This window comes from Marmota monax, unplaced genomic scaffold, assembly GCF_021218885.2.
Source record: "Marmota monax isolate L192 unplaced genomic scaffold, Marmota_monax_Labrador192_F-V1.1 WCK01_AAM20220418_F8-fsc00051, whole genome shotgun sequence".
NCBI classification, from domain to species: Eukaryota; Metazoa; Chordata; class Mammalia; order Rodentia; family Sciuridae; genus Marmota; species Marmota monax.
This window is the reverse complement of record NW_026695202.1, coordinates 12,304,510-12,330,235: the sequence shown is the minus strand read 5'-3', so window position 1 is coordinate 12,330,235 and position 25,726 is coordinate 12,304,510. Positions and strand designations below refer to the sequence as shown.

The 25,726-nt window shown below is 37.4% G+C and overlaps 2 protein-coding genes across 3 annotated transcripts in view; one reads left to right on the top strand and one right to left on the bottom strand.

The window, feature by feature from the left end:
- The window catches only part of Xpnpep3 (X-prolyl aminopeptidase 3), a 56,641-nt gene extending 55,246 nt beyond the window's left edge, over positions 1-1,395 (bottom strand). The window contains exon 1 of the mRNA XM_046429583.2: positions 1,161-1,395. Coding sequence (XP_046285539.1) covers positions 1,161-1,380 — 220 coding nt within the window. The 5' untranslated portion in view covers positions 1,381-1,395. The remainder of the gene's footprint in view (positions 1-1,160) is intronic.
- St13 (ST13 Hsp70 interacting protein) overlaps positions 1-25,726 on the top strand; it is a 52,273-nt gene that overhangs the window by 18,504 nt on the left and 8,043 nt on the right. The window contains exons 1-8 of one of the 2 annotated variants that reach the window (XM_046429584.2): positions 1,396-1,947; positions 7,171-7,228; positions 9,872-9,947; positions 13,317-13,387; positions 18,943-19,009; positions 21,831-21,915; positions 22,245-22,355; positions 24,068-24,170. In XM_046429584.2, the coding sequence (XP_046285540.1) occupies positions 1,838-1,947; positions 7,171-7,228; positions 9,872-9,947; positions 13,317-13,387; positions 18,943-19,009; positions 21,831-21,915; positions 22,245-22,355; positions 24,068-24,170 (681 nt within the window). In that variant the 5' untranslated portion in view covers positions 1,396-1,837. Of the gene's footprint in view, positions 1-1,395; positions 1,948-7,170; positions 7,229-9,871; positions 9,948-13,316; positions 13,388-18,942; positions 19,010-21,830; positions 21,916-22,244; positions 22,356-24,067; positions 24,171-25,726 lie in introns of those variants that run through there. The other variant, XM_058574249.1, reaches the window with a different exon arrangement.

Below are 25,726 nucleotides of genomic sequence, written 5' to 3'. Positions count from 1 at the left end.
CAACTGGGTTTTACAAAGCTTCAAGAAAACCAAAGGTCACAAGCAAAGGATGGTTCCAGCTCAATCAGAAGACTGGTTTCTATGATTAAGATTGATCAATTGGGGCTGGGGATGTGGCTCAAGCGGCAGCGCGCTCGCCTGGCATGCGTGCGGCCCGGGTTCGATCCTCAGCACCACATACAAACAAAGATGTTGTGTCCGCCGAGAAATAAAAAAAAATAATAAAATATTAAAAAAAAAAAAAGATTGATCAATTGTACAATCTATCTTTTCACCTCTTCCCACCAGCTTTCTGCATAAAGCTTTACTATTAGAACTGAAGAGTAATTCTGTGCACTGGATGGTGATTTGGTTTTTATAGGAAAGAGGTAAGTTGGTAATATTACATTCCATTTTCAATGAGTCCAAATATAACATCATAAATGCCAAAACATAGCTTTGATATCCAGTATCATATCATATCTGGTTCCCATACTGGTCCCCCAAACTGAAATATGATCCGATGGCAGATTTGTCCGCAAAATAGATGATTCAGTTTTCACTTTTAAACTTTGTCCATCAGATTAATGTTTCGCGATAGAGGACAACCGACAAAACATGGTTCCCCTTGTTCCTGGGCTCCTTCATCTTGTCATTACAAACAAAATTTTCAGACATGACAAACAAAAATTACAAACCCCTGCAGCATTTCCAAATATCTTTGGAAATCTGAGAGAAACTGCTCAAAAGATTTGTTACCAAACATATTTCTTGTATATTCCGGAGCCAGCTCTGGAATCAACGCTTTTAAAACAGGATTTTTGGTTGACCTAACAGAAACAAGAACGACTTGATGTGAAAGACTTTGTCACCTAAGCGAGTGTGATGATAACGGACAAAACTTCTGAGTCCGAGTAACTTTGAAGACAGTCCCTCCGGGGGATGGCACACACTTTTCTCTCTGCAGTCATTTAAGCTTCCCAGAATACCTCAATGGTAGAGAGAACTGGGGGCCCACCCTTTCCAGGAGCAGCCGACAAAGAAGAAATCCGCAGAGGCACCCGCAGGAGAAGGATCCGCAGAGCCAGGGATCGCCTGAGACCAACTTAGTTACCTCTGGGGCGCCTCAGGTTAATCCAAGAACAAGCCCTGGAGGGGACACCATGAGAGAAGAGTCTAACCTGAGAGGCCGCGGGCGCTTGCTAAAGCAGGAACCAGCTTGGGAGTAGAGAGTAGCCAAAGCATAACTGCCAGCTCACACGTCAGGAAAAAAAAGGGAATCAGCCCGCGAAGGAGCCACCAGCACAGCCGCGTCGCCAGGAAACCGGACCAACCGCCCCTCCCCTTCCGGCTGGCGCCGCTCGCGGGCTTTCCTCTCGCGGCGGCGCAGAATGCTGACATCAACGCCCGCACCCGGCATTCTGGCCGCGGGGCCCTTTTTCATTAGGGCTTCACGTACCACTTAACGCCCACCTTCCCAGAGTGTCTGATTCCAGTGGTTCACTGGAAGGGCTGTTTCCAGCTCGCTTCAAAGTGCCCAGGAAGAGGGCTGGACCCGTCCTGGGGAACTCCAATCAGAAGAAAACATTTGAGAATGTTGGCGAGAGAGGCAGGCAATAACGCGAACAGCCACATTTCTAGAAGGTTCTACGCAGCGCTCAGGAGCACGGGTAGAGGGAGACGGGCTGAGCGAGCGAAGGACCCAGGGTCACGAGGCCGTTAGCGGGAGGAGCCAGCGGCCGGGGAGGTTCTAGTCTGTTCGGCCTCTCGGCATCCGCCCCCTTCTGCGCGGTCACGCTGAGCCAGCGCCCGGGCCTGGGAACGGGCCGCAGCCGCCTCCGCCTGCCTCTCCTCGACCATGGATCCCCGCAAAGTGAGCGAGCTTCGGGCCTTCGTGAAAATGTGTAAGCAGGATCCGAGCGTCCTGCACACCGAGGAGATGCGCTTCCTGAGAGAGTGGGTGGAGAGGTGAGACCCGCACCCAGGGACAGTTGGGGGCGGCCTGGGCCGGAGCTGGCGCGGGGCGCGGGCTCGGGGCCCCTAGGTGGCTTCGCTCCCTGGCTGGGAAGGTAGGCCACCTGGAGTGGTTAATGGAGGGTCCGGACCCTTGGGTAGTGCAGAAGCTGGGGAGTCAGGGGCAGATCCGAGGTCGCCCCTGCCAAAGCCCCACGGTGTGTGTTGGACAAGGCGGACGCAGCCGATTGCAAGGACAGGGGCCCCGGAGACCTGAAGAGCAAGGGAGAGGGATGAGAATGAAGGCGTGCGGGGTAGGTTCCCCCCCCCTCTGGCGTCCTGCTTAGGTCGCATGGACACATAGGAGCTCCTTTATTCGCTTATGTAAGATAATAATTTTTATAATAAGAGTCACTATATTAGATTTTCCTCACTTTTATCTTACAACTATTCTAACTGCGTAGAATCAGTTATCTTGGAAATCACTTAAAATACCTCCGTTCACATTGTTAGTATCACTGCAGACACTTGGAGGAAGGTGATTTTTCAAGAACTAGTTCGTTTCCAGCATGTGGTCTTGGTTCTCTTGAACTGCACAGTACCTCCTCAGGCGCAAGGAACTAAGTAAACAGGCGCTTTGCCAACTGCTGGGAAACTGTATGAGTAGTACCTCCTTAGGAATACAAACGGATAGATAACAAAAATTAGTTGTAAGTTTAACTTTATAATAGAGGTTATCAGTCTGTATGTTGGAGTACTACTTGAAACCTTCCCCCGGGAGATGATTGGGGGTGGATCGCTACTAGCGAGAGGCTTTTGTGTTCAATCCTTCGGAAAAAAATACCACTAGTAGTGGGGAATTTAAAAGCGATAAATAGCCTTGGAGTGGCGCGTGCCTGTAGTCCCAACTACAGAGGAGGCTGAGGCAGGAAGAGCACTTGAGCTCAGGAAGTGGAGGCCAGCCTGGCAGTGTAGCAAGACCACTTCTTTAAAAAGAAGGGAGAGATAAAACGCAGATTGCATTTCACTAGAATGAATAACTGAAAAGCACTGTGACTCCTCTAAGATCTAACTACCACAATATCATAAATGGTAATTTGTTCTAGTAATAATTTTATAAGGGAAAGTGAACTCATGATTATTAAACGCTTGGATGAGCATTTCTTTGAGCAAGCTTGTTCTAAGGGAGAAACTGTACGTTAAAATCTATGATGGTTTAATTTTTTTCCTTTAAGAAGTTTTTCAGTCTTTTTTTGCCCCACCAGTTTTTGAGCACTGAAATTTTTACTCAGAGAACATTTAAAATTATTATAGTAACTTTAAAAAAAAAACTATTGTTAACAGTCAACAGGAATCCTATTATCCTAACTCCTCCTCAAAAACAAAACCAACTCAGATAAATGTGGGGAGTAGGAATTGAGGACTAAATTTTAATCCTTTTCTCTGTTGAATGACTGGTTCCAAAAACCTCACCTAAGATATTTCTGTACTTTTATTCTCTGATACTTAGTTGTTATAGGAAAGATCCTATAATTAATAAGTTATTCCTAAAATGCCAGGTAAAACAGATAAATCACAGGAAAAAATAGCTGGCACCAAGAGTGAACATTTTAGTGAGCGAACACAACTTTTTTTCATTTCTCACCAGAGAGGAGGAGGAGGACACTGAAGAAAATTTAAAACAGCCTAAGACCAATGTTGTATCTTGTGCTGGAGAAATTAGATTATTGCTATATTAGAGTCCTAATTTAAGATCTGCAAAATATTTGCTCAATTTTACTGTTCCCCAAAATAATCATGCATTTTACTTACTTTAATATTTCTTATAGGTAATTCCAGCTTTTATTTTTTGATTCCATATTTTTCTTGTGAAAGTCTAAATTGTGCAAGTGAGTATGGGGTGAAGTATCCCCATGCGTAGAGGTCTTATTTTGAACTTAATCAGATTGGAATTTTAACAGAAGTTTTTGCTATATTAAACTTTCATTTTTATGGGCTTTGAAAACTTCAATTGGGCTGGTATCATTTTCTTTCTTTGCACTTATATTAATATTTTAGCAGAGTAGACTGAATGTGGAGACTTCTAAATCCAGGAATATCAATTGTATGATTAGGATTCCTTGAGGTGAAACCATGTCAGAGTTCTTCTCTCACAGGTGCCTAGGCAGAGGAGCTCAGTCTTAGATGTTGAAGAACATTTTATCTGCTATGATTGCTGTCAGTTTATGGCTTACAGTTTTATTACTTAGCTTAACAACCTTTTAAATTACACAAAGAGAGAATATATTAGAAATTTGCATTACACATATGAGAAAAATCTGAATAGTGATCAGTGGGGAATCCAGGAAGATTGTTCTTTTCAGCAAATATATTAAGATATTTTCATTTTACTCTTCATTGAGGGAGAAGTGTTGTCTGACCTTAAGTTTCTCCCATTTAATAATTATTTTATATCTTGTGCTTTTATTAGTTTCTTTGATGGTAATTTAAGGGAGTGTCTTTGTATCCATCCCTACCATGGCACAGAGCATGGCACATGGCTTTTAGTAAATAAATATTTTAAAGAGCACCAAACAGGGGCTGGGGTTGTGGCTCAGTTGTAGAGCACTCGCCTAGCAATTGTGAGGCCCTGGGTTCAATCCGAAGCACACATAAAAATGAATAAATAAAGGTATCATGTCCAACTGTAACTAAAAAATAAAATATTTTTTTTAAAAAAGAGTTCCAAACAATGTACTTCTACCCTAAATGTAGAATTTAAAATATACAACACCAGTTTTTTTGTAGATCTGCATAAATGCCTATAGTATGAAGCAGATAAAAGTTTTTTTTAAAAAAATATTTTTAGTTGTAAATAGACACAATACCTTTATTTGTTTATTATTATTATTTTTTAATGGTGCTGGGGATTGAACCCAGTGCCTCACGTGTGCTAGGCAAGTACTCTACCACTGAGCCACAACCCCAGCCCAGATTGAAAGTTTTAATTCAGAAATTAAGAGAATTATGAATGGTCTTGTGTGACCTTATGTGAAGAACGCCTTTGTACTAGCTCTACCTGATTGTGCAACATAAAATCCTATACTGGCAAAGTCCAAATGGCAATATTTTGTTGGAAACTAATTTGTTCTAAATCTTGGAAGCATTAATTGAACTCTTTGTAGCTGTAAATTCTGTTAAGAAACTAAAACTTGGAATGTGAGAAACAAATCTGTTTATGAATAAATTCTCTTGTGCTTAATTTTTAAAATTTTTTTGAACAATTTCAGGCTGAAAGAAAAACAGCAAAAACAATACAAAGAACTATTTTTGCCGAATGATTTGAGAGTAAGCTTTCATTGTTACGCTCCTCAACACCGTTGAATTTGTATTTCCAAGGGCAGTTGAAAATAAAACCATCAAATTCGGGGAACTAAGATGGATACATTAATATTAACTAAATCTCAGAATTACAGTGTTAAACTTAGTTGTCATGTGTCTTATCTCCCTCATTGTGAAACAATTTTTTGGTCTTGCCTTGATTTTATGACCATGAACATTGGTCTTGAAGTTTGAAATATTATGAGTCAGTTATTCCGTAGAATTTTTCTCAATGTGGATTTGTCTGATTTTTTTTTTTCCCTAGAATTAGATTTAGCTTAATACATTTCTTGGCAGGAATATCACTTCCCAGAGTTACACTGTTGTGACTGTTTGAATGTCACCCTAAATCCATTCCTGACACTGCATTTTGAAACTTAGGAAAAACACAGCTTAAGAAGCCTGTGACTTCGTTAAAATTTAACTGCAAAGAGCTAATGTTTGATTCCTGTGCTCTTTTGAAAAGTAGTTTTTCCTATAGAAAAGAATTTCATGGGTTTTATATGCCTGCCTCTTATCACTGAATCATTTTACTTTGCTGAATTACAAATTAAGATGTTTTGGGGGCATGTGTGCGGCCCGGGTTCGATCCTCAGCATCACATACAAAAAAAGATGTTGTATCTGCCGAAAAACTAAAAAATAAATAAAATTCTCTCTCTCTCTCTTAAAAAAAAAAAAAAGATGTTTTGGATCATATAATCACTTTATTTATTTTTGTCGTATCCATTCCTTTATAAGGGAACTGAGAAATGTGACTAAATGGTAAAGCACCCCTGGGTGCAATTCTCAGTACCAAAAAAAGGCAGAAAATTATTTGCTGTTTTGGAGATTAAACTCAGAGTTGCACACATACAAGGTAAGTGCTCTACCAGCAAGCTGTATGTCCGCCTTACTCTTTGACTTTTTTTAATATATTTTTTTTAGTTGTATATGGACACAGTATCTTTATTATTTTTGTGTGGTGCTGAAGATCGAACCCAGTGCCTCATACATTCCAGACAAGTGCTCTATCACTGAGCCACAACCGAGCCCACTCTTTGACTTTTTAAATTTTGAGGCAAGGTCTTGTTAAATTGTGCAGACTGGCCTTGAATGAGTGATCCTCCTGTCTCAGCCTTCCATGTAGCTGGAGGACTTCCTAGAGGAAGTCTTAATGGGTGAAGTTTAGAAGCAATGAGGAGAAAACGTGTAATGTGAGGAACATGTGAATGTATATAAGAATGATCCTTGTAGGACTCTGGTGAAACAAACAGTTTGAATAATTATTACTACATAATTATCTCGTAAGCTGCCTGTTTGAATTGAAATAAGTTTTGAGTTCATATATACCTACTGAATTCTAAGCTAACAATTTGTATGAATGATTTTGTCATTGCATGTTGAGCTCTCTTTTTGGTGGAGGGGGCGTATTAAGGGACACTCAACCACTGAGCCACTCCCCTAGCCCTATTTTGTATTTTATTTAGAGACAGCGTCTCCCTGAGTTGCTTAGCACCTCGCCATTGCTGAGGCTGGCTTTGAACTCATGATCTTACTGCCTCAGCCTCCTGAACTGCTAGGATTATAGGCATGCACCAACTTGCCTGGCTTGACTGCTCTTTTAATTTTCCTCTGGGAGTAGGCACAGAGAAGCTGTATAGTTATCTTTATTTAGAATTTATGGAGACAGGGAAAGGGCTTCATAGCCAGTATACTAAAAATGAAATTTTAAACTGAAAAAAACTTGATCATAATAATACCAAAGCATTTAAATTAACTGAAAAACTTAAGTTTTGAAGGGGTTAGTCATCTAAACATCTCTTAGGCATAAACATGTTGCTTACCTTAGTGAAATTTAATTTTCTAAACAAATATCTTTTTTCTCATCTTCTTCAAGCATGGGGGGTAAAGTACCACCTGCTACTCATAAACCTAAATCAGAAGAAAATACCAAGGTAAGTTTTAATTTTATTCATGCGTTTAGTGGTAAAATGTAAAATTTCTTAGTATTTTTTTAACTACTGCTCTCAAATTACCATTTCCAATTTTCCCCAAGATCACTTGGAAATAAGATCTTTTAAATATTTGTTTGTCTTTATGAAACTTGCTTTTAGACCAAATTTCTGGAAGCTGATTTAAAACTGAGAATTTGAGGTTGAATAATTCACTTGATTTTAAAATAAATGTTATCCATTTGTTGTATGCATGGCCTATAAGCAGTAAGCTATGTGATGGTGTGCATGAACAAGCATCCCAAATCAGTATTTTTTTTTTTTTTTAAGAGAGAGAGAATTTTTTAATATTTATTTTTAGTTTTTCCGTGGACACAACATCTTTTTTTTTTTTTAATGTGGTGCTGAGGATTGAACCTGGTCCTGCCCGTGCTAGGCCGGCGCTCTACTGCTGAGCCACAATCCCAGCGCCCCCCCCAACGCCCCCATCAGTATTTTAAAAATTTTTTCTGCCCTATTACCTGAGGGATGTTACTGATGTTGTATGTTACTGTGCTGCTTTGGCATATTTGTCAGAAGGATGCATAAGATCAGGGGGGTTTCCAGTAGTGAAGTTTAGAAATGAGGGGGGTAAATGTACTCTGCAGGGTTTTTGTTTGTTTGTTAGTTTGTACACAGGATTGAACTCCAGACACTCACCACTGAGCCACATTCCCTACTTCTATTTTGGTTTTATTTAGAGACAGGGTCTCTCAGAGTTGCTTAGTCCCTTGCTTTTGCTGAGGCTGGCTTAATTCCTGATCCTCCTGCCCTCGACCTCCCCAGCTGCCAGGATTACAGACATGTGGCACTGCATCACGCCTCTGCGGTATTTTTAAGGATGTTCTCCTCAGGGCTGGGGTTGTGGTTCAGAGGTAGAACCTTCCCCCAGCATGCGTGAGGCACTGGAGGTTCGCTCATCAGCATCACCTAAAGTAAAATTGTGTCCACCTATTAACTGAAAATATATATATTTTTTTTTTATTTTTTTTATTTTTTTAGTTCTCGGTGGACACAACATCTTTGTTTGTATGTGGTGCTGAGGATCGAACCCGGGCCGCACGCATGACAGGCGAGCGCGCTACCGCTTGAGCCACATCCCCAGCCCTATATATATATTTTTTAAAGAATGTTCTCTTCCATATTTTTCTTTTCTCCCATTTTGTGCCTTCATGTCTGAAAGTTGTTTTTTTTCCCCCAAGTTTTCTGATTAGTCATCTTGTTTGTTTGTGGGTTTTTTTTGTTTTTTTTTGTATCATGGCTTGAACCCAGGGGCAATTAGCCTTTGAGCCATATCCTCAGCCCTTTTTAAAAAATTTATTTTGAAATAGGGTCTCACTAAGTTTCTTAGGGGCTTGCCAAGTTGCTGAGGCTGGCTTGAACTTGTGATCCTCCTGCCTCAGCCTTCCAAGCTGCTTTGCTTATAGGCATGTGACTCCGTGCCTGGCCTTGATTAGCTATCTTAAATTAATTTGCTGTTTTATGTAGAACCATTAATATGGTTTTATCTGTTTAAATGTAGAAATAGAAGTTGTGAACTTTTCATATGAACTTCTGATGATATGTAATGAGAAAGGTTAAGCAAAAGCTCAAAAAGTAGTTACTCTTTAGATGTCCTTTTACTGGTTTGATATTTTCTGAGCCCTTGATACTTTGCATTTGATAAAAAATGTATGGAAACAATTATATTTATCCTATGTGTCTGTTAACTTTTAAAAATCAGTCTAATTTAGACTTGTGACTGGTCTTTCAGTATATGCTAACTAATGTATTTAGCAGATTTTCATGTTTGGTAGGGACTCAACAAATATTTTGTATTATGGGGGGGATTTTGATTTTAAAAGGTAGGAGCCTAAATAGTTAAATAATTCTGACATCTAATATAGATGTATAGATAGTTATGGTGGGCTGATCATGATGTATTCTCTTAAGATACATAGCATTATTAAAGGGAAAAGGCAAAGTGCAGAGTTATCTCATACACATAAAATATATTTTATATGTGATGTATAAGAAACCGCACTGGTTATCTACTGAATGGAATAGAAATTTGGTTTCCAACTTGAATACGTTTAAATTCTTTGAATTTTAATTGTTTATTATAGTTCCATAGACCCTTATTTGCAATTCCAAAATTGAAAAGCCATTGAAAAGTAAAAGTTACAGTAAATTTGGTAGTAAAATATTATCTGAATGGACTGTTCATAAGTCTTGTTTTGTTTTGGAGGCAGGTTCTTGATAGGTTGTCTGCACTGACCTCAAAAAGGACAAACACAAATCTAAAGCAAAGTTACCAAAATTAAACAAATGGTGGACAATGTATACGTAAATTTTTTATAAGTTGAGCTGGGGATGTGGCTCAAGCGGTAGCGCGCCTGGCATGTGTGCAGCCCGGGTTCGATCCTCAGCACCACATACAAACAAAGATGTTGTGTCCGCCAAAAACTAAAAAATAAATGTTAAAATTCTCTCTCTCTCAACACAGTGTCCCTGATATAGTATTCCAGGGGTTTAAAAAAATTTTTTTTTTATAAGTTGACTGCTATGTATTATATATATGGTGTGTTATTAAATACTTACAGCACTGTTTTCATTCCCTTTGCTTAGGAAGAAAAAACAGATAGCAAGAAGTCAGAAGAAAACATTAAGAGAGATGAGCCATCAAGTGAGGAAAGTGATCTAGGTGAGGAGACAGTTTGTATTTGATGATCTTATGATGCTGGGTCAGTTTTTATTGGAGTGACAAAATCAGCACTAATAGAAGTTGTTGTTAATGAGCTACAAATGAAATGCTAGAGTGGTTTTTTTTTTTTTTATATATACTGGGAATTGAACCCAAAAGTGCTTAATTACTGAGCCACATCTGCAGCCCTTTTAAAAAATATTTCATTTAGAGACAGGGTCTTGCTGAGTTGCTAAGTGCCTTGTTAAGTTGCTGTGACTGGCTTTGAGCTTGAGTTCCCCTGCTTCAGCCTTCTGAGCAGCTGGGATTACTGGTTGTGCCACTGCACCTGGCCCTAAAAGTTTTCTAGTAGCTATATTTTGAAAAAGAAAAGGGATTAATTGTTGAAATATAATTTTACTTAAATCAATGATATATTGGTTAGAATAATAACACCTAGCTGAGCATTATACTTATAATCCCAGCTACTTGGGAGGCCAAGGCAGGAAGGATTGCAAGTTCAAAGACATTCTGGGAAATTCAGCAAGAACCTGTGTCAAAATAAAATGTAAAAAGGTCTGGGGATGTAGCTCAATGGTAGAGTGCTCCTGGGTTCAGTCCCCAGGATCGTCCATTTAAAAGAAGAAGAAGAAGAAATTAACAACTATGTAGTGATGTAAAAAAGTTTTTAAGTTATTTTCCTCACTAGATCTTCAAAGTCAGATTCAAAGTTTATTTTACATATGTAGCATCTCTCAATTCAGATGTTGCATTTTCATTAAATAATTCAGACTTCTGACATTTGTATTTGAAATATTGGGTGGTCACATACTCAATTTGTATTCAACATATTTTAAAATATTTCTATTAACTGAATTCAGTAACAAAAAATATTTTCCATTAGTACTTGGATCCATGTTGATAAAATTGGTTCATATTTAGAAGAATTAATATTTATGCCATGAATGTGGTTTTTGGTTTTGTTTTCAAGGCCACAGAAAAAAAATTTGGAGGTTTTGAGACTATAAATATACTCCAGTTATTAATTGGGCAGTCTTTTTGTCACAAAATCAATCTAAAAGCTAAAGAAAAATACTTGGGAGTTTTTCAACTTTTGAAAATCAGTTGATATTCAGTATTGTTAGGTATTGTCTTAAGTGCAATTTGGTGGCTTAATTGAAAGTTTTTTGTTTTTTATAAAGTGTCTTTTTTGTTTTTCTCAATTTTGATAACTATAATTAAATTTTACTGATTCTCCCCCAAAAGCATTTTATATGCACAAATCAAACTTTTTATAGTTTGACAAGCTCAGTTTATGTTAAAACGGATTAAACATTTTTGTTGTTGTACCATTCTCAAAGTCTCTAACCTTTTTAGTTAGAAGTTGACCAAATTCTCTTTTTTAAAAAATATTGTTTTAGTTGTCAGTAGACCTTTTATTTATTTATACATGGTGCCTTACTAAGTGCCTTGCTAAGACTTGCTGAGATGGCTTTGAACTTGTGTTCCTCCTATTTCGACCTCCTGAGTGCTCTACCACTGAGCAACAACCCCGGCCCAATAAGTTGACTAAATTCTTGAGTGTAATGTACAACATGGTGACTATAGTTAATATGCTGTGTGCTTAAAATTTCTTGAGATAAGATCTAAAGTGTTATCTCCAAAAAACTGAAAAGTAAATATGTGAGATGATGGCTAGGTTAATTAACTTAATGAGAGGAATTGTTTTATGACACATAGAAGTATACTTTCATTAACACAACGTTGGCAGCTGGGGATGTAGCAGTGGTAGAGCATGTGCGCCTATCAATCCCTGGACCCCCCCCCCAAACAAAGCATTGTCAACCTTAATACAGTGTTAATTGTCAGTCACCACTCAGTTTTTCCCCAGCCCTTTATATATTTTATTTTGAGACGGGGTCTTACTAAGTTGCTCAGGGCTTCACTAAGTTGCTGAGGCTGGACTCGAACTTGTGATCTTCCTGACTCAGCCTCCCAAATTATAGGGGTGTGCAACCACTTTGTAACTTTAAAATGTTTTGTATGTAAGTTGTTTTGCTCTGTTGGTATAAGTGGTAATTGTCCTTCCACCCAAAATTTGCATCATGCCTCTTTTCATTCTTTCCTGTTTTGGTTATAATACTAGCCATAGGACTTGATTTTTTGAATCAGTAGTATGTCTATTTTAAAATTGAAATTTGTCCACATTGTATTTTAGTATATAATAAGTCTGTTAAAATTACATAGTATTTCATATTTTACATTACTATACATTATTATATTCATATATTTTATATATTTTATTTTTTGGTACTAGAGATTGAAGCCAGGGATGCTCTACAACTGAATTACATTTCCAGTCTTTTTTATTTTTTTTATTTTGAGATAGTCGTGCTAAATTGCTTAGGTCCTCGATAAATTTCTGATGGCCAGTCAGGAATTTGTGATTCTCCTATCTCAGCTTCCCGAGTTGCTGGGGTTGCAGGTGTGTGTCACCATGCCTGGCTTGAACTAACATTGTAGTAGATTATTGTGTAGAAAAAAAATTTATTTGATCTGCATTGCTTTAACACTGAGTCATTATTGTATTTATGTATAATACTAGAAACTATGGACAAGCCAACATTCCCACTACAATCCAATTATAATTATCCATTATGATGCAGCAGTTGAAGTTGTAAGTCTTCCTAAAACAATAAAATTATACTTAACAGGTATTACAATTAAAATATTCAAATTAGTTATGCTGGCCAGTCGAGTTCCTCACAACTAAAACACTCAGGGTCACTCCAGGGGAACTGGGCTGCACAAAATAACCACACAAGAGACAGAGATACCTTTTTCTTTGAGGTCCTGTGACAAGGGGCCAAAGAAAGAGCAAGCAAGCGGGTGCTGAACCCTTTTATTAAGGAGAAGCCATTCAAATGAGGCAAAGAGTCAGTAGCAAGTTGACTGACATCTAGAAAGTCCACACCCAAAAGCAGAGCAAGAGAAGGGGGCACACTAAGGGCGTTTCCATGGAACATTGGATCCCAGACAGGACAAAGGGGTAATATTACAAAAGAACCCGTGCGTGTAGCTCAATCCATGGGGAGACATGCCTACGTCTGAAGACACGCCCTCAAACTTCCTGGACTGTGACAATGTCCAGGTCACTCTGAGATGTAGTGACCTGTCAAAGCCTCTTCTCTCCAGGATGGAAGGCATGAACCATTCAGAGTGGCTCCCCACACAGGCCAAAACTGAACACAAATATGAATACAAACTGAATATACAAATACTCAACTCAGTTATGCTGGTCATAGTCCATCCATTTTTAATACTTCTGTGAGGGTAGTGGATCTGCTTTGTACAATGCAGGCCTTAATGTTCTTTTCTCATCTTTGGCAGAAATTGATAATGAAGGTGTAATTGAACCAGACACTGATGCTCCTCAAGAAATGGGAGATGAAAATGCGGAGGTAAGTTCACTGTTTCATTCTCTGTTTGTTATAAAGAATATAAAGTTTCTCACTGTTGGAATTATTTTACAACATGACTTCCAGAAAAGCACATATTAAATCTTTGGCTTGGGGCTGGGGTTTGTGGCTCTTTGGTAGAGTGCTTGCCTGGCACATGTGAGGCACTGTGTTGGATCCTTAGTACCATATAAAACTAAGTAAATGAAATGAATATATTATCCCCATCTACAACCTCCAAAAACTATTTTAAAAAAATAAGGCATTTAGTGTTAAGCATTTTATTTTATTACATAAAAACTTGATTTGTGAAAATCTCCTGTTATTTTGTTTGGTCTTTAAGTTTGCATCTGGTTTGATTGCTCTATAAAGTTAGTAACATTCACTATATACTTAAAAAAAGAATTGTATCTTAGTGGGATATCTAAAGCCACACAGTTTTCCAAAATGGTTTTGTCACAGGGAACCTTCAAAGATTGAGAGATTTGATTCCTGAACCTTGAAAAAATTTTAGATTTTACAGTGATTAGTGGTATTCCAAAGGGTTCTGGTACACGAACATATGTTATAGGTTATATGCAGTAGGGCAGAAATTAGGAAAAACTGGCCAGGCAGGTGGCGCACACCTACAATTCCAGCAGCCCAAGGCTAAGGCAAAAGGATCGTGAATTCAAAGATAGCCTCAGCAAAAGTGAGGTATTAAGTGACTCAATGAGATTCTGTCTTTCAATAAAATAGAAAATAGGGCTGAGGATGCGGCTTAGTGGTAAGTGCCCCTGAGTTCAATCCCAGGTACCAAAAAAGAACAACTACAACAAAAAATGAAATTAGGAAAATCTGTAAAATCTTCCTGGTGGTGTTAGACCAGGACGCAAGAAAAGACCACTGACTCCAATTAAAATCAAATTAAAGCAAGCTTATTATTTCGGCTGCCTCTCCCACCCAAAACCGCGGGAACAAGACAGCAGCCGCAGCTTTCCTGCAGCCCAGCTTTATAGCCCAGAAAGTTACACAAAGGGGGGTTACGGATAACAGAACTCTGAGGAGCATGACACTAATGCTAGTTTACATTTTTGCTGGCCCCGACATCAGAATTTATGAAGGTCATTAGAGTCTCAGAGAGGGTCGTTATCTGGCCAGGGAAGGCCAAGATTTGTGAGGCGTCACTAAAGTTTCAGAGAGGGGTGCTATCTGGTCAGAGGGCTGAACTCATGGGTGAGTTCAAGGCACGGGCAGGCATTCCAAGCAGGTTCAGAATTTGCAGTAATTTATAGTAAAGCCGAAATTATCTTTTCATGGTTTGTGGTGAGATGGCTCCCAATTTTGAGAAAAGATCAGGTTGGGTCTATCAGTGGCTGATGGGGGGAAATGCTTAGAAGCACTCGAACATAGTAATAGCAACTTTTAAAATATTGGTCTATCCTCAAACTTAATATTGTCAGATTTGATCTTTGCCAGACTTGTCACGTGAACTAATATGTTTTTGTTTTTAATTTGCATTTTCCTGATTTCTTAACAAGGTTGAGTGTTATAATGTCTTTCAGTTATTTATAAATTTTGTTCAGACCCTTACCCAGTTTTTCAACTAGGTTGTTTCTCTTTTGCTTTTACTGATCTATAGTTTACCTGTCAGTGTCATTATTGAAGAATTCCTTTTCTCTCTGATGCAAAAATAATACTGTTTTCATATGTGTTTGGGTTGGTGGTCTTTTGTTGTATTTGCCTAATTTTTTCTATGCTCTAATGCCTCATTGTCTTTAACATACAAACCTTGTCACTTGGTAGGACAAGGACCTCTAAAACTTGAGGAGTATTTTGGCCCTTTGTTTTTCTGTATAAATTTCAGAATCAGATTGTGAAATCTCTCTTCCTCCAAATTAAGCTTCTCCCACTAGAAATGTATTAATTCTAAATCCAGTTAGGGAGAGAACATACCTCCCCTCTTGAGATTAACTATCTGTGACTATTGTATCTAATTTTTAATTTTTTTTAAAAAATGTCTTTCAGTAACCTGTAACATTTTCCCTGTCTTATGCATGTTTGTCAAGAATAGATGCAAGTACTTTTTGTCATCATTTGTAAAAGAAATCCTTTAAAATTGTATGATCTGTTTATTGATTGGATTATTTCACTTCAGTGTGTCTATGTTTCTAGTAACTTCTTGTCCTATTTGGGATTCATTGGGCATCTTAAATTCTAAGGTTGTTAATGTTCTTAAGCACTGGAACATCTCAAGTATTTCTTCAAAATATTTAGTTCTCCATATTCTCTCTTCTCCCTTATTCTGCAACCTGATTAGATATATGGAGTTTTTTTTCACTATTAAGCTTTAGCTTTTTATTCTGTACTGAATTATGTGTATTTTTCTAGTCCATTGATGTTCCATTGATGTTTTAATTGTAGTGTTTTATGTTTTTCAGCTGATTGTGGTAGCACATACATGTAATCCCACTTACCTGGGAGGCTGACACAGGAACATCACAAGTTTGAGGGCAGCCTTTGCATTTTAGCAAAACCCTGTCTGAAAATTTTAAAACAGGTCTAGGGATTTTTTTCAGAGATAAAGTGCCCCTGAGTTTAGTCTCCAATGTGTGTGTGTGTGTGTGTGTGTAGGGGGGGTAGGGGCCATTTTGATACTTTCACTTTGATTCTTTTTAAAGTGTACTTGGTTTTTCTAAGTCTTGCTTTTTACCCATTTTCAGAATTTGATTTTATTAAATACATTAAGTTCTGTAGAACTTGTGTTGGTCTTACTCTCTCATTTTTTTCTGGCTCTTGCTCATTGACGTGGCTTGTTTACTTGTGCTGTATGTGTATGTTTTATTTTGACCATGAGTTCTTTGGATCATTGGGTCTCGCCTTTGGAAAAATTTTGAGGCCTGTGTAGAAGGTTATGTTCCTCCAAATGGGAGTATATTTGCTTACATCAAAGCCCTGGACTTGGCACTACAAAACTTGTTTATATGTTTTCAACTATACAGGTAATGGTGGAATTCCAAATAAGAGTCCAGCTCTTGTTTTTGACTACTCAGGAGAGGTTCTTTTTCCCCTTTTTTTTCTCTACTTCAATGTTCCTTTGTGTGGGACAGGTTTATTTTTGGTTTTCTGTTATGCTTACCTGTGTAGGTCTTTGGAGTCAGATTTATCTTGGGCATTGTCTGGTCAGATGACATACATTCTCTTCATCTGAATCTACATACTTTGTGTCTGGTGTACTGTATTACTTTCAGAAACAATGTTGTAATGTGTCAGGATTGACACCTGCTACAAGGGTGAAAAACAGATTGAGCACTTGGGTACATCACTGAAGTCCAGCCTTCATTTAATGTTGTTACATTCTTCCAACAAAGCTTGGTTGATTTTAGAGTTTTTCAGGATATTGTGATTACCATATTGCCAGAAACAGAGTGGGTTTTTTTGCTAATGATTTTTCTGAAATTACTCAGGCATAGTTGGGTGTAGTAGCACATCCTTGTAATCCCAGTGACTTAGGGAGGCTGAAGCACCTGCTTGAACCTGCAAGTTCAAGTCTGTCTTATGCAACTTCGTGAGACCATGTCTCAAAATAATAAAAAGGGTTTGGGGTATAGCTCAGTGGTAAAGTGCCCTGTGTTCAATCCCTAGTACTGCAAAAATAAGATAAAATTACTCTGGATTTGTAGTAGGATTATTTCTGAGGAGTTTATTATATTTATTATATCTTTTCTTTCTTTCTTTTTGAGGTGGGGGTATTAAGGATTAAACCTAGGGCCTTGTGCATGCTAGATAAATGCTCTGTCACTGAGCCATATCCTCAGCCCAACAACTTTTTTTTTTTTTTTTGAGAGAGAATTTTCAATATTTATTTTTCAGTTTTCGGCGGACACAACATCTTTATTTTATTTTATGTGGTGCTGAGGATCGAACCCAGGGCCTTGCACATGGTAGGCCGGCGCTCTGCCGCTGAGCTGTTCTTTAATAGAATTTTATTTTTTCCTCTTGTGTGCTCTTATAAGCTATGTGTCCCAGGTTTAGTTTCTGTTGTAATTATTATCTTGTTTATTACAATTTTTATTATTTTTTTGACTGTACTGGCTATGAAATTCAGGGCCTCACTCATAACAGTCAGGCACTCTACCACTGAACCACATCCCCAGCCCCATTATCTTGTTCTATAACATTTTATAAATGACTTTTGCTGATGTGGAGGAACTCTGGCTTTTGTTTGTTTTTAAATATTGCTCTTGTACCTGACAACTGTTGAATTGTCTCACTATATCTAATAACTTGTCAGTGCCTTTGGATTTTCTAGATAGGTATAAAGAATAAAGACAGTCGGCTACATTCCTTTTGATTCTTAAACCTATCAAATCATTTTCTTAATGAATTAGCCAGCACCTCCAGGCACTGTTTTCTACAGTGGTGGGGGTAAAGTAGATGTGATTAAAGGAACTATTTCTGAATGTCTGTTTAAGATAGTCTATTTACTGAAAGTTTTTTTTGTTTTTGTTTTTTTTAACTTTTCTTCTGTCAACATCTTTTATTATATTTTTATTGCCATAAAAATATACTGAGCTCAGTATATTTTTATGGCAATAAATGAGACATGAGGGTTCAAGCTTAAAGGGAACTAGTTATCTGTGAGGAGATAGGACTTCGTATTTTTGTGTAGTTTTCTTAGTATTTTTGTGAAGGTGGTGGTAAAGCTAGGGCAGAACAATCATGCTTTGTTCAGGATGGAGCAAAGCAAAGGTCTTGTCTAGAGCGTAGTATGGAAAGTGAAGTTTGTTTAGTGAAAAGGCTTGCAGTACATGGTGACACACACCTGTAATCCTAGCAGTTCGGGGGGGGGGGGGTTGAGGGAGAATTGCAAGTTGAAAGCGAGGCCCTAAGCAACCTATCCAAGACTCTGTCTCAAAACAAAAACAGGCTGGGGATGTGGTTCAGGTGTTAAGTACCCCTGGGTTCAATCTCCAGGTTTCCCACTTCCACTCTCCCCCACAAAAGGTTAAAAGCTCATGGTTTGGTCACCTGTGTGTCACTGTGACCAAAATAGCTGACAAGAACAACTTAGAGGAAGGAATTTATTTGGGACTCAACAGTTTCAGAGGTCTTAGTCCACAGACAGCAGGTTGAGACAGAACATTATGTCTGAAGGGCATGGTGGAGGACAGCTGCACACAGCCAGGAAGGGTTAGGAAGGAGTGGCAGGGAGAAAGGGACCCCCTTCCATGGCATATCATCACAGAATCACAGAATCACTTCCTGTAGTCATGCCTCACTTGTTTTCAGTCACTACTCAGTCCTTTTAATCTAGGACAGGTTTATTAGGTTACAACTCTCACAAGTCAGGCATTTTACTTGCGAATGTCCTTCATTAACACAGGAGCCTTTGAGGAACACCTCATTTACAAATGATAATACTCATTCTTTATAATTTCTTACTAATCACTTATTGTGATTAATCTCGAATGAACGAAAATGTGGTTTGTAACATCCTTAATTTCAAGAAAGTCCAAAAAATTTTTGCTTCCTCTTTTTGCTTTCCTTACTACTAAGATAATGTTCAATTTCCTCAGATAACCGAGGAGATGATGGATCAAGCAAATGAAAAGAAAGGGGCTGCCATTGAAGCCCTGAATGATGGTAAGTATGTTGTTTTTCTCCTTTCTACTGCAGTGACAATTAAATAGTGGAAAAATTGAAGGGAACTTACATTTGTTATCATGCTGGTAGATGCTGGAATCACTCAGTGTCAGAGATGATGCAATAGCACCCTTGATAGATGTTCATAGGTATATAACTCATCTTTCCCTGCATGTTTGAAAAAAATCCTATCAAAATGGAAGAGGGTTGATAGTATTTAGTGTAAAGCGTAATGAGTTATAATTTAATAATTGCATAAATGTGTTTTGTGGGTTCCCCCCCCTATATACTGCTGATTGAACCCAGTAAAACTCAGTGTTTTATGATTGAGCTACATTCTCAGCCTTATTTTTATTTATTTATTGTTACATTGTGCTGAGGATCTAACCCTGTGCCTCGCACATGCTAGGTGAGTGCTCTTCCACTGAGCCACAACCCCAGCCCTTATTTTTTTATTTTGAAACAGAGTCTAAGTTGCTTAGGGTATCTCTAGATTGCTGAGACTGGTCTGAACCTGAGATCCTCCTATTTCAGCCTCCTGAGTTTTGGGGACTACAGGTGTGTATCACTGTTCCTGGCTACTATCAGTAATATGTTACACAAACCTGTTTGTATGATAGAGTGTCACAAGGTTGTATTTAAATAGATGCTGTCACAATGCTGGTATGCATTTGGACTTCATGCAAAGATTTAGAATGAGTACAATTTTATTTTATATTTTAGAATGAGTTCAGTATTGTTCCAAGTTGCAGATATATTCAGGTTTTTTATTTATTATTGTTTTTGTTTTGGGAGCAGGATAATCTTATCCCTGTAACAAATTTATACAAGCTTATACAGCAACCGTGTTTAGTTTGCCCACCTGAAATATGTTTTTTTTTCCTTTCTTTTTTTTTTAGAGAGAGAATTTTTTAATATTTATTTTTTAGTTTTTCGGCAGACACAACATCTTTGTTTGTATGTGGTGCTGAGGATTGAACCCGGGCCGCACGCATGCTAGGCGAGCGCCCTACCACTTGAGCCACATCCCCAGCCCCCAAAATATGTTTTCTTTATTGCTTTCTGTTCACTGCCCCAAGATTATATAAGAACTACTTTTTATTGTATTGCTCTTCTGCTTGTTACTTGTGACTTTTTTATGTACATATTAAAGATTTGTCATATCCTATCAGAGTGCTAGAGTCAGACTCCATATTTTACCTCTCCATCTTTGTTTTCTTCTATTTTGGAATATTAGTCTTCCATTCTGGTCAGACCTGTCTCCCTTTACATGTGCTTTACTACTACTACAGAGCTCTTTTTCACCTATTGCAGTCTTTAATTTGTACCCATCAGTTGTTCCCAACCAGTGCTTTTCCTAACCATTTCTGTTCCACAATAATCTTAAATTACCCTACCACCTAGAATTTCTGTTTAACATTTAATACCCTGCATGCCTGGAAAGTTCAATATGTTTTTGTGTATATTATTTCATTAAAAATCTCATAATCACCTATTTTATGGAGCAAAAACCTGGGGGACTCATCAAGTTGTGATTTACCCAGGATGTTTGCCATAGTGTCACTTTTTTTTTTTTTTTAATTGTTGTCAATCATTTTGGCCTACTATCTTTTTTTTTAAATTTGTCTCAGCAGTATTTAACAATAAAAATGAAGCACTGCCTCTAATAAGTCATGTTTTTATTTTTATTTCCAAGCTCCCTGTTTATGTACTTATAAGTTTGACCCGGTTCTTACTTTAGATTTTGTGCAGTTTTATAGTATATTCTAAATAATGAAACACTAGCATTCTCAATGAGGCATCGTGAATTCATACCTCACAATGGCAAAGATACTTTGATTTCAAGAGGCAGGAATGTAGTGAGAAACTGTACTGTACACCAGAATCCCTTGGTGTGAATCCAGGTCTGGTACTTAACAGTGACTGCTTTCCTACCACATCATCATCTTTGAATAGTTACAACAAATTTATTGGTCTGCAAAGAATTCTTACTTAGCCCTTTCCAGAAAGTTTATCAAGTTCTGAGCCTGATGAGCCTTTTATTTATTTATTTGATTGGGAAAATAGAGATTTGGAATAGATTTGGAGTTGGAATAGGAAGTAAGAGCTAACTTTTGAACACGGTAGATCTGAGTTGTGTATTAGATATTCAGTTGTAATTCCTCTTGTGGTATATGTAGTAATTAATAATTAATGTAATTAAATGTTTTCTGATATTTTTATGAGTTCTATTAAAGTTGTTTACATGTTCACTAACTGTATAAATATTATTCTCAGTGAATTGTGATATTTGTTTTAAAATTGTTTGTCTTGCCTCCCCAAGAAGTATTAGACTTTGTGCAAAGAACTGTTCTAATTCTGTGGTATATTTTTATTTGTTGAATAATTTCATTTAAGAGAAATCACATAAGAGATAAATAAAGAAGCTAACTATGAATATGGGATCTAGTGAATAAATTTCAAATTAAGAATATGGCATCCTGTTCTTGGTTGGAGAGATCTTATATATCCCCAAATTGTCTGTATTGAGTGAGCTGCCACAGAGGAATGGTAAAGTTTGCTTTCAAGAGCCAGTTTTTTATTACATTTTGTGGATATGGGGTTTGAACGCAGGGCTTCATGGGAAGTACCCCTACCTTTTTTTTTTTTTTTTAGTTGAAGATAGACATAAATATCTTTTTAATTTTTATGTGCTGCTGAGGATTGAACCCAGTGCCTCACACTTGGGAGGCTATCCCTCTACCACTGAGCTACAGCCTCAACTAGTCTTTTAAAAAAACTTTTATCTTCTGAACATTTCTCAACTTTTATTTTACTTCAGGTGAACTACAGAAAGCCATTGACTTGTTCACAGATGCTATCAAGCTAAATCCTCGCTTGGCCATTCTGTATGCCAAGAGAGCCAGGTGAGAACTCTAAATAGAAAAGCACCCCTTGTTGCATAATTTCTTCTCCTAGAATAGAATAGAAACATTGAATAGAATTTCTTCTATTTAGTGTTTGAATAGAATTGCTGCCATAGTAATCCCAAGCAGTCTTTATTATTATTATTTTTTTAATATTTATTTTTTAGTTTTCGGCAGATACAACATTTTTGTTTGTATGTGGTGCTGAGGATTGAACCTGGGCCACATGCATGCCAGGCGAGCACGCTACCGCTTGAGCCACATCCCCAGCCCCAGTCTTTATTATTTGAAATGAATTTTTTTTTTTAATACCACTCTTATATTTTTAGTGTCTTCATCAAATTACAGAAGCCAAATGCTGCCATTCGAGACTGTGACAGAGCCATTGAAATAAATCCTGATTCAGCTCAGCCTTACAAGTGGCGAGGGAAAGCCCACAGGTAAATAGTATTATTAATTATATTATATGTTTTGAGGTGGTTTGTTTAAAAAAAAGTTTAAAGGCTTCAATTTCAAAGTAATAATGAGCTCAATATGAAGAATTGAGAGAATATAATAAAGAACATACGCAAAATAAAAAATTCTTTCACTTCTTCCATTCAAAGAAAACTACTGTTAACAATTATTGACCACACATGTGTTATATGTTAGGACCTTTTTCTCAAAATTAGTTCCAGGAAAAGAGTGATCTTTCTGTCCTTTATACTTTTTGTTTTTTTCCAGGCTTTACAATTTATTTTGGTAAAATTGTTTAAGGCAGTAGTATTCATTGCTCTGGTGTGTTGTTAACTGTCATTTCACAGAACGTAACTAGGAACTCATGAAAAAATTGATGAAATTTTGTTTTTGCTGATATTGTCCCTTAAAATTTAACATTGTTGTCTTTTGCCTTTTATTTTGTATTTTTGACATTTTTCTTCTAAACTGAATTTCTTGGTCCCTAATAATACATTTATTGGTGTAATTCTACAATTTAAGTAAAATTGTTTCATAATTACGCCTTAAAAACAATATACCCTGTAAGTAAAGTTTGAAGGTATTTTTTGCTGTTCTCATCCTTAGAATATATCCCACTTAGAATATATAATATGGTATTTAGTTACTTTAATTCATTTTTTTTCTGTTTGTGTTGTCAGTATACAGTTAGCTTATTTCTGTTTGTAATCAGGTTTAGAGTTTGCTTTGTTTCTTTTCTGGTTGATTGATTTGTAGTGCCTCAGACTATACCAAGGGTTTAGTCATATGTAGGCAAGCACTTTACCACTGAGCAACATCCCCAAACTTTTTTAATAAAATTAGTGTCATTTTTTAATCTTATTGTGAGACAGGGTCTTGCTCAGTTGCCTTAAACTTGTGGTCCTCCTGCCACAGTTTCCCAAGAGTTGGGATCACAGGTGTGCACGGCTGTACCTGCCTTTGTTTTATTTGAGTCTGTAAAATATTTACATGTTCAAAGAGTCAAAACTGTGAGTTAGCTGGACGTAGTGTTGTATTCCTTAATCCCACTAACTTAGGAAGTTAAAGCAGGAGGATCACAAGTTTGAGGCCAGTCTGTGCAATTTAATGAGACCGTGTCTCAATAAAAAGAGCTGGGGACATCACTCGGTGGTATATCACTCCTGGGTTAAATCCTCAGTACCTAAAACAAACACACACAAGTTAAAAGATATACCCAGGTAACTCTTATTTCCGTTGCTAACCTTTACAACCCCATTCTTACCTACCCCTACCAACCTTTAGTTCCTATTCTTCTTTTTTAAGCAGTTTTGTCCTTTTATTTCACCTAGAAAGTAACATGCAAGTAAGTATAAATCATGTCAATCCTTTTTTGATGTGTTGAAAGTTCCTGTTGTACATACTCTTTAAAATGTCTTGTGACTCTGAATTAAGAAATTAATTTTTTATTTAAATTTTAAACATTGTTTTAATAGAGCAACTTTACAATTACCATAGAAGAACTTGAAACTCTTTGTTAATCATACTCTAAACACTATATTGAACTGGTATATGAACAATATATGAAAATATATTGTTAATGATACTTAAAGCTCTTCTATAGGAAAATTCTTTTCCTTTAAGGAAGACAGATGCTGTGCTACATAGGGTGACTATGTATAAAAGGCTCTTTGTAATGAGTTTAAACTTATTTCAGACTTTTGGGCCACTGGGAAGAAGCAGCCCATGATCTTGCTCTTGCCTGTAAACTGGATTATGATGATGATGCTAGTGCAATGCTGAAAGAAGTTCAACCACGGGTATGGTAAAGTAGAAAAAGGGAAAGTTACTACTGTAAGTTTCTATGGCTTTAGGACTTAGGCCAGGGAGCCATAATTTATCTGAAAAATAGATGCAGAGAAACAGTTGGAAGTTATAATCATTGAAGTTTGTGCTTAACTCTGGAAATCTCATTAGGTTTTAATGCTTTTCATTTCTCATTATGTATTAGAATATGTTCTATTAACATGTTTGTAAGACCAGTGGAACTAAAGCCAGAAAATCAGAAATGGAAAGAAGCAGGTTTACAATGAGGCAAGAAATAGAAAACCCGGTACATGTGGGATCTGGGATCGAATCTGGTCTGTCCTAATATAATCACAGGTGTATACAGCCACTTTTGACGAAGCATGAGGGCTTTCTTGATGTGAAGAATTTCCAAAATCTAAAACATTCTGTTTACATTTATTGTATTTAAAATTGTTAGTTAAATTTAATGCACTTTATATGGTAGATCTATCAGCTTTATAAGAAAGTACACTTCTAAGAATTTGTTTCCAAAGATTTTAAGATAATAGAGGTTTTATTGAATTTAACTTATCTAGAACCAAACTTCATTTGATCCCCACCCCATCCCAATAACGTGGCTTAGCCGAGTTGTGATGAAAAATATTGTAGAACACACGTTTTCTGGTGGCAGTGTGGCTCAGGGCTAGAGTACTTGCCTAGTATGCCTGGCCCTCAGTTCAGTCATCAGCACTGCCAAAAACTTCTAGCTATAGAACACATATTTGCTGCTGTGCGTGGTGGTGCATGCTTATAATCTCAGTGGCTTGGGAGACTGGGAAAGAGAATCACCAGTTCAAAGCCAGCCTCAGCAATGGCAAGGTGCTAAGCAACTCAGTGAGACCCTGTCTCTAAATAAAACACAATATAGGGCTGGGAATGTTGTTCAGTGGTCGAATGTCCCTCAGTTCAGTCCCCAGTAACCCCACCCTCCCCCCCAAAAAAAAAAAAGTTCACCCATGGGTATTTGCTTTCTTAATCCCAAAAACAATTTGATGAGACTGAATACTTAGTTTTTTTTAATTTCTTTTTTGTGGTGTTGGGGATCAAATCCAGGGCCTAATTAAGCATATACTCTAATTGCTGAGTTATATCCCTGGCCCCAAGACTAAATGTTTCTGGCCCCCTCCTCATTTTATAAATGACACAACTGTGACCAACTCCTGTTTTGTGAGTTTCCAGTGTCTGCTTTCTCATGACAAGCATCATTAATAATTTTCCTACTGAACTGAGCTGTAACTGAATTCTTAACACTGTGTACCTGGTAGAAACTATCAAGCAAGAACTGTTCTGACCTTTGAAACTTATTTGTTGTCCTTTATCATACTCAGTTAATTATTTGAGATTATTGCATTTTTCTCTATCCGTACATCCCAGACTTCGTTGTGTCTTGTGCATTTGCGTTTGGTCTTGTTAATGCCTGAATTTGTGTTAGGTCATTTCCTATAAGATAAATGTCATTTTTATGAACTACCTATTGAATTAAACAACTCTCCACAAAGAAAAGTAACTTAAAAACTGTGTTGCCCTT